Source organism: Elephas maximus, chromosome 1 (genome assembly GCF_024166365.1).
Source record: "Elephas maximus indicus isolate mEleMax1 chromosome 1, mEleMax1 primary haplotype, whole genome shotgun sequence".
Lineage (NCBI taxonomy): Eukaryota > Metazoa > Chordata > Mammalia > Proboscidea > Elephantidae > Elephas > Elephas maximus.
In genome coordinates, this window is record NC_064819.1 from 100,524,250 (window position 1) to 100,536,893 (window position 12,644).

The following is a 12,644-nucleotide window of genomic DNA, read 5'->3' on the forward strand; positions in this document are numbered from 1 at the left end:
CTGACCTGGATGGTGAGCTGTCACACTCAGGGACCACCCCTTACACTTAGCTGTAGACAGTCAGGGTTAAGCGCATGACCTCTTCAGTCAGACAAGCTAGGTTCACATCCCAGCTCTTCCACTCGATAGTCTGTGCACACTTGGACAGGTCACAAGCCTTTCTCATGCCTCAGTTTCCTTATATGTAAAGCGGAGTTAAAAACAGTTCCCCCCTCAGGACTGCTATGGAGATTAAATATGTGGAGCACTTGGGACATAGCCAGGCTTGTGAGACAGGTTAGTTATTATTGTCAGGCCTGGTACCGAGTACAGCAGTTACTCTCCTGGCTGTCACTTGGGTTCACTTGGTGACGAGGTTGAGACAAGTGGGTGGCACAAGCCTCCTCGATCCTAGCTGGACCAAGGAAGCCTAACACCCACTCCCTGGGCCCTGTTCTGATCTGAAGGGCCTGTTGAATTCCCTTCACAGGTGGCTGAGAGCAGCCCACCCCCTCATCCCACCCTCAGCCTCCTCCCCAGCCTCTGCCTTCCTTTCCCCCATTTTAGCCTTGAGGATGCTCTGCCCCTTTGCCCAGGTCCCTGCACCCCTACACCCCTCTCTGAGTCCTCACCTCGGCCACACTTGCCACCATCTATCCCCTCACCCCAACTGCTTGTCCTGACAGGAAGCCTCAGGGCCTGCTGAGCCTCCTCTATTGGCCTTGGGATGGTAGCTTCATACCCTTGAGCAACAGGCCTCACACTTTGTGGAATCACCCTTGCCCCCAGTTGTAAAAATGCAGGTTCCTGGGCCGAGTCCCAACTCAAAAACCCATTGCCACCGAGTCAATTCTGACTCATGGTGACCCTATAGGACAAAGCAGAACTGCCCAATAAGGTTTCCAAGGAGGGCTTAGTGGATTTGAACTGCCAACCTTAGCAGTTGAACTCTTAACCACTATGCCACCAGGGTTTCCAGGCCCAGCCTCAGAGTCTGGTTTTATAGTCTGGGGCAGGGCCTAGAAGCTGTATCTAAACAAGCGGCCCCACCCCCTCATTGTGTTTCTGATGGATAGAGTCCAAATACCCACTGAGTCACCGTATCTTAGGGCCTCAGCTTTCCCGTGCAGCCCTTGAAGGCTCTTACAATGTAAGGCACATCCCCTGTGATCCTCACTCTGATCCACTGAGGATATTGAGGCCAGAGATGGTCCACAGTCACATAGACAGTAAAAAGGCAAGGGAGGAAGAAACCAGGTCTTCTGCCCTGAAGCAGGGCCTGAGCTATGACAGCACAGACAAGACCAGACCATAAGCACTTTTTCTCCTCTTTCTGTCTTTGGTGAGCTCAAAGAGAAATTTTTTCCAACAGGCAAAATGTATTTTTTCCCCCAAAGAGCACAAAACCCTTCAGCTGTCCATGCGGCAGCCTGGAGTTTAGATTCTTTTGTTCCTTAAATCAAGGCCAGGGAAGCATTGCTGAGGGCTCCTCTCCTTCCCACTCTCTCCCAAGGGATCATTTCCAACTCAGTGGCAGTGAGAAAAGGACCATCCACTGGGCCATGCGCTTAGAAGTCTCTAAGACCCCAGCAAAGGAAGAAAGCACTGGAAAGACCGAAATGAGAGTTGCAGTTTTAGAGGAGACACAACCCTGCCTTCAGGGAGCCTAGCTGAGGAGAGACACAGTCCTGCCCTGAGGGAGCCCCAGTCTGAGGAAAGACATAGCCCTGCCCTGAGGGAGCCCCAGTCTGAGGAGAGACACAGCCCTGCCCTCAGGAAGCCCCAGTCAGAGGGGGAGCCCCAGTCTGAGCAGAGACACAGCCCTACCCTCAGGGAGCTCCTGTCTCAGGGGGAGACACAGCCTGCCCTCAGGGAGCCCCAGTCTGTGGAGGAGACACAGCCCTGCCCTCAGGGAGCCCCACTCTGAGCAGAGACACAGCCCTGTCCTCAGGAAGCCCCAGTCTGAGGGGGAACCCCACTCTGAGCAGAGACACAGGCCTACCCTCAGGGAGCTCCTGTCTCAGGGGGAGACACAGCCTGCCCTCAGGGAGCCCTCAGTCTGTGAAGTAGATACTTTTGCCCTTGAGGAGCTGAGACGCTGGGTGAACTGACCATCACATCTCCTTGGCTGTATCTAAACAGAGCCCATAAATGCTGCACGGGTGCCCTGAGCAATAGCCCTGGCTGAGTTTTTTCTCCTTGTGCCTCCCTTGGCAATGCAGAAGGAACCACATTAAGAGCATCCACCCTCAGCTTTTTCTGGACCAGGGGTCCTTAATGGAGGTTGGTGGACCCTCTGAAACTATAAGCAAAATGTGGCATATTGGTACATATAAATTTGTCCTTTTGGAGAGCTTTTATCAGATTTCCAAAGAGGTTTATGAGGCCAAAAAGTTTAAGAAAATATGGTTTATCTTCTTCCCAACAACCAGCCAGCCCTAAGCATCCCTCTGAAAACTGGTGAAAGGTGGGGCACTGAGAGCACAGACTGGGAACTTCATTGCTGGGTCTGAAACCCAATTCTGCCTCTTCTAGCTGGATGACCTCAGGCAAGTCACTTAACCTCTGTGTGCCTCAGTACTGCCATCTGTAAAGTGGGGGTAATAATAATCCTTCCCTCCCAGGAGTTTTCCGAGGAATGAATAGAGTTCGTATATGCAAAATAGTTAAAATAGTGTCTGGTACATAGTAAGTTGCAATAATAAATGCTCAAAAAGGGCCCGAGGAGAATGGGGGTGGCATCTAGGGATGCCCCACGTTCTTCCCTCCCTACTCCATAGTGCCCAGCTAGAGCAGGACCTCTAACACCCACATGCCACAGGACAGGTGGGCCAATGTCAGGTAGAAACAGACATCCTGAAGGATCCCACAGAGACCCCCGGGCCTGTAGGGTCCACCAGCAACACCCCACTCCTCTATGTGGCATCTCAACACCAAACATCTGGCTGATTCCCCAGATGAAGGCAAAGGGGGTAAGAGGGGAATAACGTCAATCAAATATCTAATCTGAGCCAAGCCTTTTGTCAGGTACTCAACCTGCAACACCCTATTTACCCCACATATCCATGTCAAGAGGTAGATATCACCCTCTTTTCAAGTGGTATGCCCAGTGTCACCCAGCTTGTCAGGGAGGGTGCTAAGATCTGAATTCTGAACACCGAGCTCATTTGGAGGTACCATAGGGAGATCCTTCATTATCAAAACCCTGGGTCTCCCAAAGCCCTGTCTGGTCGAGCAGGGCCCTCACATCCTCAATCCCCCACTTCCTGCCCAGCCTCTTCAGAACTGTACCCAGACAAATGAACGACTGAAGAACAGGAGGGTTTCCATTCTCTTCCTGCCCTGCTCCCGCACCAAATGAGCAGAAGTAAGAAGTAATCTGAGGAAAGGCAGGGAGCCGAGCTGGGGATGAAATGGCCTTGGCACCCAGCCCCTGGCACTGGCTCATCTCCCCTTTCAGATCCTGTCCCTCACCCGCGTGCTCTGTCTTCCTGCCAGGCAACCTCGCCAAGGTCTAAAAAGCAATTTTCACGTGGCTTAAAGAGCTCTCCTTTCTGGGGCTATTTGCATTATTAGTAGTAGTAGTAATTATTGTAATAATTCTCCCTCCCCTGGCTGTGTGGTAGAGGGAAGAGAGCATAGGCTTTGGCTTCAGATGCATCTGAGCCGGGATCCCCGCAGGCTACATGGTAATTCTGTGACCCTGGATAAGCTACTTAACCTCAGTTTCCTCATCTGTGTATGGGTCACATACCTGCCTTGCGGGTTGTTGTGAAGTCAGTCACTTAGAAACGTAGGAGGCATCCTTGATTGGCTCTGTCCCTTACTCCCCCTCCTGTCCCATCCATCAACAAGTCCTGAAGCTTTCAACTTCAAAAACACCTCCTGAATGTGCCCATTCTTCCCCCATGACACCATCATCTCTCACCTGGAGCTGCAGTGCTCTCCTGCCGGAGCAACCTGCTTCAATTCCTGCCTCCCCGACTCCCTAGTCCATTCTCTTCACAGCAAGCCAGAGAAAAAAAAAATTGAAAGGTCTACCAGATCACCACCTTACTCCTGTTTAAACCACTTCTCCCAACTGCTGTTGGAATGATAAATCAAACACCTTAGCATGGCCCACAAGGCCATGATCTGTACCCCTCTTTTCTCTCTGTCCTCATCCTCCACTCCTCATCCTATTCCCCACATGGTTCACACTGTTACAGCCACACTGGCCTCTCTATAGTTCCTGCAACCATACTAAGGACTTTCCTGCCACAGGGTCTTTGGACTCACCGTTCTCCCTATCTGAATCACCTTCCCTCCAGGTTCTCCCAGAGTCAGCTTTCTCAGCCTTCAGATCTAAGCTCAAACATCCCCTGCCCATCCTGTCTAAAGCATTCTCAACAACCATGAACTTATTTACAGAGCACTTAACCCTGTCTGGTGTTATTTAATAAACATTTTGTATATTTGATTATATTCTGCCTTACCCCCCACATGTGAGTGCTATAAGGGGAAAGCTTCTCCTGTCCACCACTATCTCCACAGCACTTAGAACTGTGCCTGCTATAGAGAAGACTCTTAGTAGCAAATGAAGATCAATATCAATTACTAAACGTATGAATGTGTCTGTAGTGTCCAGTAATTGGTAACTATCATCATCATCATTCATTACCAAGCTTATTTAACACGTTCCAATTTACACAGAACTTCAGAGGCATCATCTCTTTGGTCTTCGTAACAATCCTACACTATGTGGACAGGACTGGTATCCTCCATTTTACAGATGGGGAGACTGAGGCTTGGAGAAGTGAAAGGACATAGCCCAGGTCTCAGAAAAGGTAAGTCTGGAACTGCACTGTCCATCTCCTGCCCAGGATTCTTCAATACCAAAAGGCATGAAGCTCTCTTAGTGGGATCTTCAGGTACTGTGCTAAGCCACCAGAGGAATATTAGAGGATAAAGTGCCCTGCAGTGCTGTAAAATCACACCAAGTTGGGCGTCTTCTTTTTTGCCTGGGGAACTGGTAGGAAAAGAGGTCGTCAGGGGTCCAGCCCAATTGCACTTGGAGAAACAGTCCCCAGTCACCTAACACTGGCTGTCCATAGGCTACAGGAAAGGCTGACGAACCAGTCCTCAGAGATGTCAAACCCGAGGTCCCTTCCGGCCCCAGAAAATTCAGGTAGCCTCTGGAGCCATTTGGAAAGCTGCTGTGGCAGATGTCACCCCCCCACCCCAATAAGCATTCCTCATTTTCTTGCTGCTAACAGAACCCAATTTGGTTCAGGCATCTGATGGACACCACTTATCCCTGGCCTAAGAGTGAACATAGGGCCCAGCTCTGGCCATTGAGACAGAAGGCAAAGCCTGCAGAAAGATTTTGAGAGGGATGGTGCTTTCCAGATAAAAAGAGCCTTTCAAAGAAAAGGCCTTTGCTTCCTGTATTTAAATGTGGCTGTGATGACTGGAGCAGAGGCAGCCATCTTGTGACAATGAGGCCCATTGTTTGGAAGATGGCATTGTGGAAAGATGGCTGGTTCCTTCATGGCCAAGTGAGCTGACAAACCAGCCCTGAGATTACCACTTCCTGACTAATTGTCATCTGAGAAAAACTAATCTTTTGGGTTTAAACCACTAGCAGTCAGATTATCTGCTAACTGTAGCCAAAGCATTCCTAACTGAACCCTGCTTCTGTGCCCCAGAGCTTTCCAAGCAGCATTATTTCCCCACCTCCTCCCTATCCTCTTCTTCCAGTGCTAAGTCATCCCCAGCGATGACCATGGGTCTGGACAGGGAGGACTGTGGGCTGGAGGCAGAGGAGGGATAGGGAGTTCCCGCCACGTGGTCTGGATGCCATGGAAGGCTGGCTGCCATCCTGTGATTTTCACTCTGGTCTCTGCTGCCTTGGGATTTCCCCAGTCTCAGGCTCACTTCTCAGAGCCACAAGCATCCTTGAGCAAGGATGGCCTCTCTCCTCCCTGGGGACAGAGCACCTCCCTCTTAGTCACGCCTGCCATGGTTTATACCCTTGGAGACTCCAGCTCCAGACCTCAAGAAATCCTCAAGCCTCTAAAGTCAGGAAAAAAAAACTAGACTTGGAAACCCCTCTCCAAAACATATTAGCTGTGTAGCCTCGGGCAGGTCCCTTAACCTCTCTTAGTCTTGATTTCCTAATCAGCAAAAAGGGAAAACACCACTATCTACCTCACAGGATTGTTGAGAAGTGAAAAAGGTAATTGCGGTAGGCAGAATTCTAAGGTGATCCCCAAGGTTCCTGCCTCCTGGGACACAAGCCCTGTATAATTCTCTCCCCTTAAGTGTATGCCTGGACTACTCACATACAGCAACTGTATCATAAAAAATGGATATTGTTTTAAGCCACTAGATTTGTGATAATTTGTTATGCAGCAATTGAACACTAATACAATAATCTTAGGTTGAACCGTATAAAATTGCTACTTCAGTTGGTCAAAAACAGTTGCATCTAGAAAATTTCATTCAGTTCAGCCTAATACGGATGTAAAGTGCCTAGTATGCAGTAAGCACTCAATAAATGCTACTGTTATTATTCCCCAGGCTCCACTAAACTGTGAGTGCCTTGGCATCTCCAATGGCTGAATGGACTTCTTTCTTCTAGCACCAGCTTTGACAGCTGCCACATTGTCCCCAGGCCCTTCCCTCCACAATGTCACCCTCCTACTGCCTGTCAGAGGAAAGCACTCAGAGTCACCTCACACTCTTTCTGAGAGGCCCAGGGCACAGTTCCTGAGCTGGGCTGCCTTTTGGGCCCTGGGGCAGCAAAATACCAACTTGAACAGACAGCAGAAAACATCTCCAGGGCAGCGGCAACAGCTGCCCCACAAGCCCCATGCCAGCTGGCGGGGAGAGGGTAGCTGCTTGAGACAAAGATTCCAGCAGGGCCAAGCGACCAGCCTGTCTCTGGATTCCTCCCCACAGGTCTCTGGAGCCCCACCATGTGGAATCGTGCTCTTAAACCAGGGCATTGCTTCTGCAGCAGGTCCCTCCAGAAGTACAAAGGTTTCCTGTTACATAAAAAATGCAAATCACTCTAACACGGATGCTCCAGGTAGTACAGAGAGACCTGAAAAATAGAGAGGCCCCTGGGACATGGGACACTGGGCAGGTAAATTTTGATTAGGTCTGCAGTCCAGCTAACAAAGTTAGTAAAGATCTAGAACATGACATGTGAGGTAGGAGGGGCTTTTGGCTCGAGGGGAAAGGTCCCTGCTGGTATCTGGCTCCACAAACCATCTGTGCTACTCACTCCCAAAACAACCCTTAAGAATTTCTAAATGGATCAGATCTCTAGGAGCCCTACAAACTGGGACCCAGCTATAGGGACAGATCTTTATGTACTTCCAGGTGTCAAATAACCCAAACCAGTTGCCGTTGAGTGGTGACCCCACATATGTCACAGTAGAACTGTGCTCCATAGGGTTTTCAAAGGCTGATTTTCTTTTGGAAGTAGATTGACAGGCCTTTCTTCTGAGGCATCTCTGGGTAGACTCAAACTGCCAACCTTTCAGTCAGCAATCAAGTGCTTTCACAGTTGGCGCCACCTAGTGACTCCTGTCAAATAAGCCCCCAAACCCAAACTCACTGCCATGGAGTTGATTTCGACTCATAGCAACCACATAGGGTTTCCCAGGCTGTAAATCTCTACAGAAGCAAATTGCCACATCTTTCTCCCTCAGAGCCACTGGTGGTTTCAAACCCCGATCTTTCGGTTAGCAGTCGATCGCTTTAACTACTGCGCCACCAGGGATCCTTTGTTAAAAAAAAAACAAACCCCAGTGCCGTTGAGTCGATTCCGACTCCTAGAGACCCTATAAGACAGAGTAGAACTGCCCCATAGAGTTTCCAAGGAGCGCGGCGGATTCGAACTGCCAACCCTTTGGTTAGCAGCCTTAGAGCTTAACCACTACGCCACCAGGGTAACATAAATTACTATTCCTGGGTTAACCCATTTAATTCTCATAACTCTGTTGTACGGATTATTAGGCTTCCTTTCGAGTTGAGGAAACTGAGGCACTGACAAGCGAAGTAGCTTAAGGTCACAGTGACAGAACTGTGATGATCTGAACCCAGACAGACAAAGCCAGAGCTCACATTCTTAACCACTGTGCCAAACAACTGAAGGCTTTTTAATCTTCAGCCTTGAGTTTACCAAGGTAGGTTAAAATAATTGTTTGGGGGTAGACTATAAATTAGCCTAAGAGATACTCTACCCGAAGCAGGGGCCCAAACATGTCCATTCTACCATGTCATCTGCCTTCAGCTGAGACTTGGCTGGGCTTCTGCAGCAGCCCTGTGCCGGTGCTCAGACTTGCCCCCGTACCAGGCAGCTCTGCTCAGTCAAGAGTGCCCTACGATAGGCATGACAGATGGTTGGCCTCTGCCCAAGGCACAGGACAGGGAGCTCCTGGGGCTGCAGGGGGTGGCAGGGACCTTCCTGAGAAACAGAGGGGGAAGGGAACCGGAAACTATCATTCCTGGGAATGAGAGGCGGCAGCTCATGATCTCCCCAAAATGTTGACCTCCTCAACCCCAGATGCCTTATCCTGAAGCCCCTGGAGTTCTCATCCCAACCCCTATGCCTGCCCTACTGTTCCCTGCCCACCAGCAGGTGTCACATAGATGCTCAGGGCAGGGGCACCCCCAGCCTCCTCTCCTGGGGTCCAGTCATTGTTGACCACAGGGTGGGGCGGGGTGGGGGGACTTGACTCCATTGACCAGTGACCACAACACGAAGAATATGCTGGAGAAGGTGCTCTAAGCATCCCCCCCTCCAGCCCATCCTCTTCCTCCTCCTCCTCTTGTCCTTCTCTGTCTCTCTCTGTTCTAGAACTTGGATAGCTGGACCTGGTTGAGGCAAAGGGATGGATTTACAACTTCAAGTCTACCCAGATGGTTTGATTGCCTCTCCTCTATTCCAAATGGCTCTGCCCTCCACGCCAAAGAAGCTCGTCTCCCCACCCTCTGGCTCTGCAGAGGTCAAGCCCTCCTCAGACTGATGGATCACATCCCCTGAGAGGGACTGGATGCCAGGGTTGATCCCAGAAACACATCCCCCAAGAACTCAAGTGCATCCCTAGACACCTCATAGGCAAGAAGTTTGATGTCTTTGGCTACCTCCACTTCAGAGACCAAACAGGAGAGACCAAGTGCTACTGCCTCAGGGTAATCACGTTATGTTGTTGTATGTGTCTATTTGATTCTGACTCATATCGACCCTACGACAAAGTAGAACTAACCCGTAGTTCTCTTACAGGGTTTCCTAGGCTGTATCTTTACAGAAGTAGATTGCCAGGTCTATCTACCAAAGACCTGCTGGGTGGGTTCAAACCACCAACCGTTTGGTTAGCAGCTGCGAGCTTAACCATCGTGCCATCAGAACCCCTTAGGGTAATATTAAAAAAAAAAAAAAAAATTGCGGTCAAGTCAATTCCCAATCGATTCCAACTTATAACGACTCTATAGGACAGAACAGAACTGCCCCATAGGCTTTCCAAGGCTGTAAATCTTTACAGAAGCAGACTGCCACTTCTTTCTCCCATGGAGCAGCTGGTGTGTTCTAACCGTTGACCCTTCCGCTTGCAGCCAAGCACTTAACCACTGCACCACCAGGGCTTCTTAGGGCAATCATAGTTACTTATTGGGCACCTACTGTGTGCCAAGCAAGTACAAAGCAGTGTGATATATCAGCTTCAAGAACCCCTAATCCTGCAAGCTAATTTTTCCAAGTATTCATTGAGCAGCTTGAATGTACCAGGCGCTGTTCTAAGTACGTGAGCTACCTCAGGGAACAGGGCTGCTTGATGAGTACTCGTTGTTCATCATGATGCACATGACAAATAGGGGAAACTGAGGCTCAAAGTGTGCCCCAAGTGCTGGAGCAGAGGTTCCATTTCAAGATGTCTGACTCCAAAGCCACAATGCCATCTACTCTCTGTCTCCTCTCCTCTCCACTGGAGTAGAGGGTTCTTGGGTCTGAGTCAGGGTGGGGATCCCAACCCTCAAATGTTTACACAGTTGCCTTGGAGGAGGAGGGATGAAACCTACACACCTGAGCTATCTTAAGAGGTTTAGTTCTCTGTGAGCTATCCCATGGGCCCAGAGGACATGGAAGACAATGATTTGGGTTGTGTGTTCCATGGGTGAAAAGGATGCCTGGGGGTCGGCAAGCATGAAGCAGGCTTTTCAGGGTGGAGGACATGAACTGGCAGGGATGAAGGAGGAATGAAATCTCAATGGGAAATAGGCTGTTCAGAGGCTTGGAGGTGGGATAGATCCGGAGATAACGCTGAAGACAAGCATGATTGAAGCCTGGGAGGGAGCCTCAGGCACAGGAGAAAGGAGGGCGGGCTGTGGCAGTTGTTGACGGCTGAGGAGGTGAGATTGGAGCTAATGGGCCATCAGGAGTCTCCCAGCAGAGTAATGGCAAGATGCAAATGGCGTTGGGAGATGATTCTGACACTTCTGTGTGTGATGCCCATGAGGGAGGCATATGGGAGCTGTCCTAGGAGCCCCCTAAAGATCCTGGCTCAGGGGCAGCTATGTCTGTCCTCATACCTCCCATCCACACTCACTCCCCAAGTCTTCAGGAGAAAGTCCCCCCTGAGTCCCTCCCTCTCTCATGCCCCAGCCCAGCCCCTCTGGGTCTGCTCACACCTCCCCAACGCCACATTTGAAAGATAATTCTGGGGCCACAAGGGTGGATGAAGGGTCTGACCAAAGAGTAACCTGAAAGAGAACAGGGTGGGTGATTTGGAACACAGGGCATGGCCAAGGCTTGGAAATGCTGTTGGTCATTTGGGGCAGGGGGAATGGCCTTTTCTGGGGAAACCTCAAGGTGGGCTATACCTGGGCCACCATGCCCCTTACAGTCCCAGCCAGGCTCCCACAGTGAAATAATATCCTTCCTCCTTCTCCACCAGTGCCTCCTTACTGCCTGAGGTAGCCTTCCCTTCAGCTAGGAGAACCTGGGGGAGACACAGCTCTTAGATGAAGTTGCCCTCAAAGCCTGTGTGACATAACTGAGGATTTGGGGATGGTAGCCCACAAAAATACTACTTCCCTTCCCCTGCTGAACTCTAAAATTCCACAATCAGTGTTCTATCCCTTTGGCTTAAAATTTTGGACCCAAGTGTTTTTTTTTTTTTTTTTTTATAGTGCCCTTTTAGGTTGTCATCCATTAACCACACCTCAGCATGAATGAGTGAATCTGATCATTTTCAAGAAGTCAGTTTCGTCGACGTTGAAGGTGAAAGAACGTTTTTGAATTCTGGGGTCTAGGAAGACGGGTAGGTGGGGACAAGAGGAGGGTGCTGGGGCAAAGGAAGGGAGAGAGGAAAGGAGGGTACAGAAAGGAGAGGCTGTGCACGCCTGGAAAGAATAGAGGCAAATCACTCCTCGATTTGGGAAGGGTTGATCAGAGACGGGGCTTGCGGGGAGACCCTGGGATAGCCTTTCACCACCTCCATCTCTCCACTCGGGCACCTGGACCCTTGTTCCTGCGTCTGTCTCGTCGCCGCAGCAGCCGGGAGTGCAAACTTTCCGGGATGAGACCCCAAGCCTAGCTTCTCCCAGTCCGCTGTCGCCAATCTCGGTTGGACAGGGGCTCTTGGCGGACCGGCAGGTGGGCGTCCCGGAGAGAAGGGAGCTCGCCGAGGCAGAGGGTTGGGGCGACTGGGGCTGCCGGGCTTCAGGTCCAGGGGTGGGGCGGGGGGGGAGGGAACCCGGCCAGCGGGAGGCTCACCTGCAGGACACGGTGATCTCCACCTTGGTGGCCGGGATGCTGCCTGCCAAGGAGTCGAACTCGCTCAGCGACGCCATGTCCTCGGGGTGCTCCATCCCCCACTGGGCCCCCAACCCCAAATAATTCAACCCCGCGCGACTCGCGTCTCCTCCGGAGCTACTAGAGCCCTGGGCTCTCCCCCAACTCCGGAGCCAGGGCTGGGCAGCAAGGGGAGGAGAGAGGAGCGCGGAGAGGGGGCGTGGGAAGTGAGAGAGAGGAGGGGGGCGGAGGGAGCGGGGGCCGCGGAGAGAGGAGGGGGCGCGGGCGGCGAGCCGAGGAGGCTGGGGGCCCAGCAGTGAGTGGCGAGGTGCCCAGGGGGACAGGGTTCAGCGGAGAGAGGCAGAGAGGGGCGCAGGGAGAGGGCAGCGGAAGAGGCGCGCGGAGCTGTGGAGAGGGGCGCGGGGAGAGGGGCGCACGGCGGCGGGGGGGACAGGGGGGCGCGGGAGACCCGGCGGCGGGTGTGGGGCTGGAGGTAGGATGAGGGGCCGGCTGCGGAGGTTGCACGGCGCGGGCAGCGCAAAGCCGGGAGCGCCGGGGCTGCGCCGCCTCTAGCTGGGTCTCAGCGCGGGCGGTGGCGGGGTTCGGGTTGCGGCTGCAAGCGCCACCTCCTCAGCTCGAGCTCCGGCTCCGGGGTACCCGGGCTGTGTGAAAATCAAATCTCTCCGAAGCCACCGCCTCCCGCCCCCCAGGGTGGGCTGCGTGCCGGGTCCGCGAGCGCCGGAGGGGGCGCCCGCAGGGGCCGGGGCGGGGCCGCGGGCGGGGTCTGCGCACGGGTGTGTGTCTGTCTGTGTGAGCGTGAGTCTGTGTGCGCGCGTGTGTGTATGTGTGCGTGGCGGGCGTGGGGACGCGGCTCCGGATGCCG

General features: G+C 52.2%; 1 protein-coding gene across 5 annotated transcripts in view; it reads right to left on the reverse strand.

The window, feature by feature from the left end:
- Nucleotides 1–12,454, reverse strand: part of CPNE5 (copine 5) — a 108,909-nt gene extending 96,455 nt beyond the window's left edge. For all 5 annotated transcript variants that reach the window (XR_007518247.1, XR_007518248.1, XM_049890996.1 and 2 more), the window contains exon 1: nt 11,744–12,454. Coding sequence is in view for 3 of the 5 variants with exons in the window: in XM_049890996.1 (XP_049746953.1) it covers nt 11,744–11,838 (95 nt within the window). In the remaining 2 variants the exon portion in view is untranslated. The remainder of the gene's footprint in view (nt 1–11,743) is intronic.
- Between the last annotated feature and the right edge of the window lie 190 nt (nt 12,455–12,644).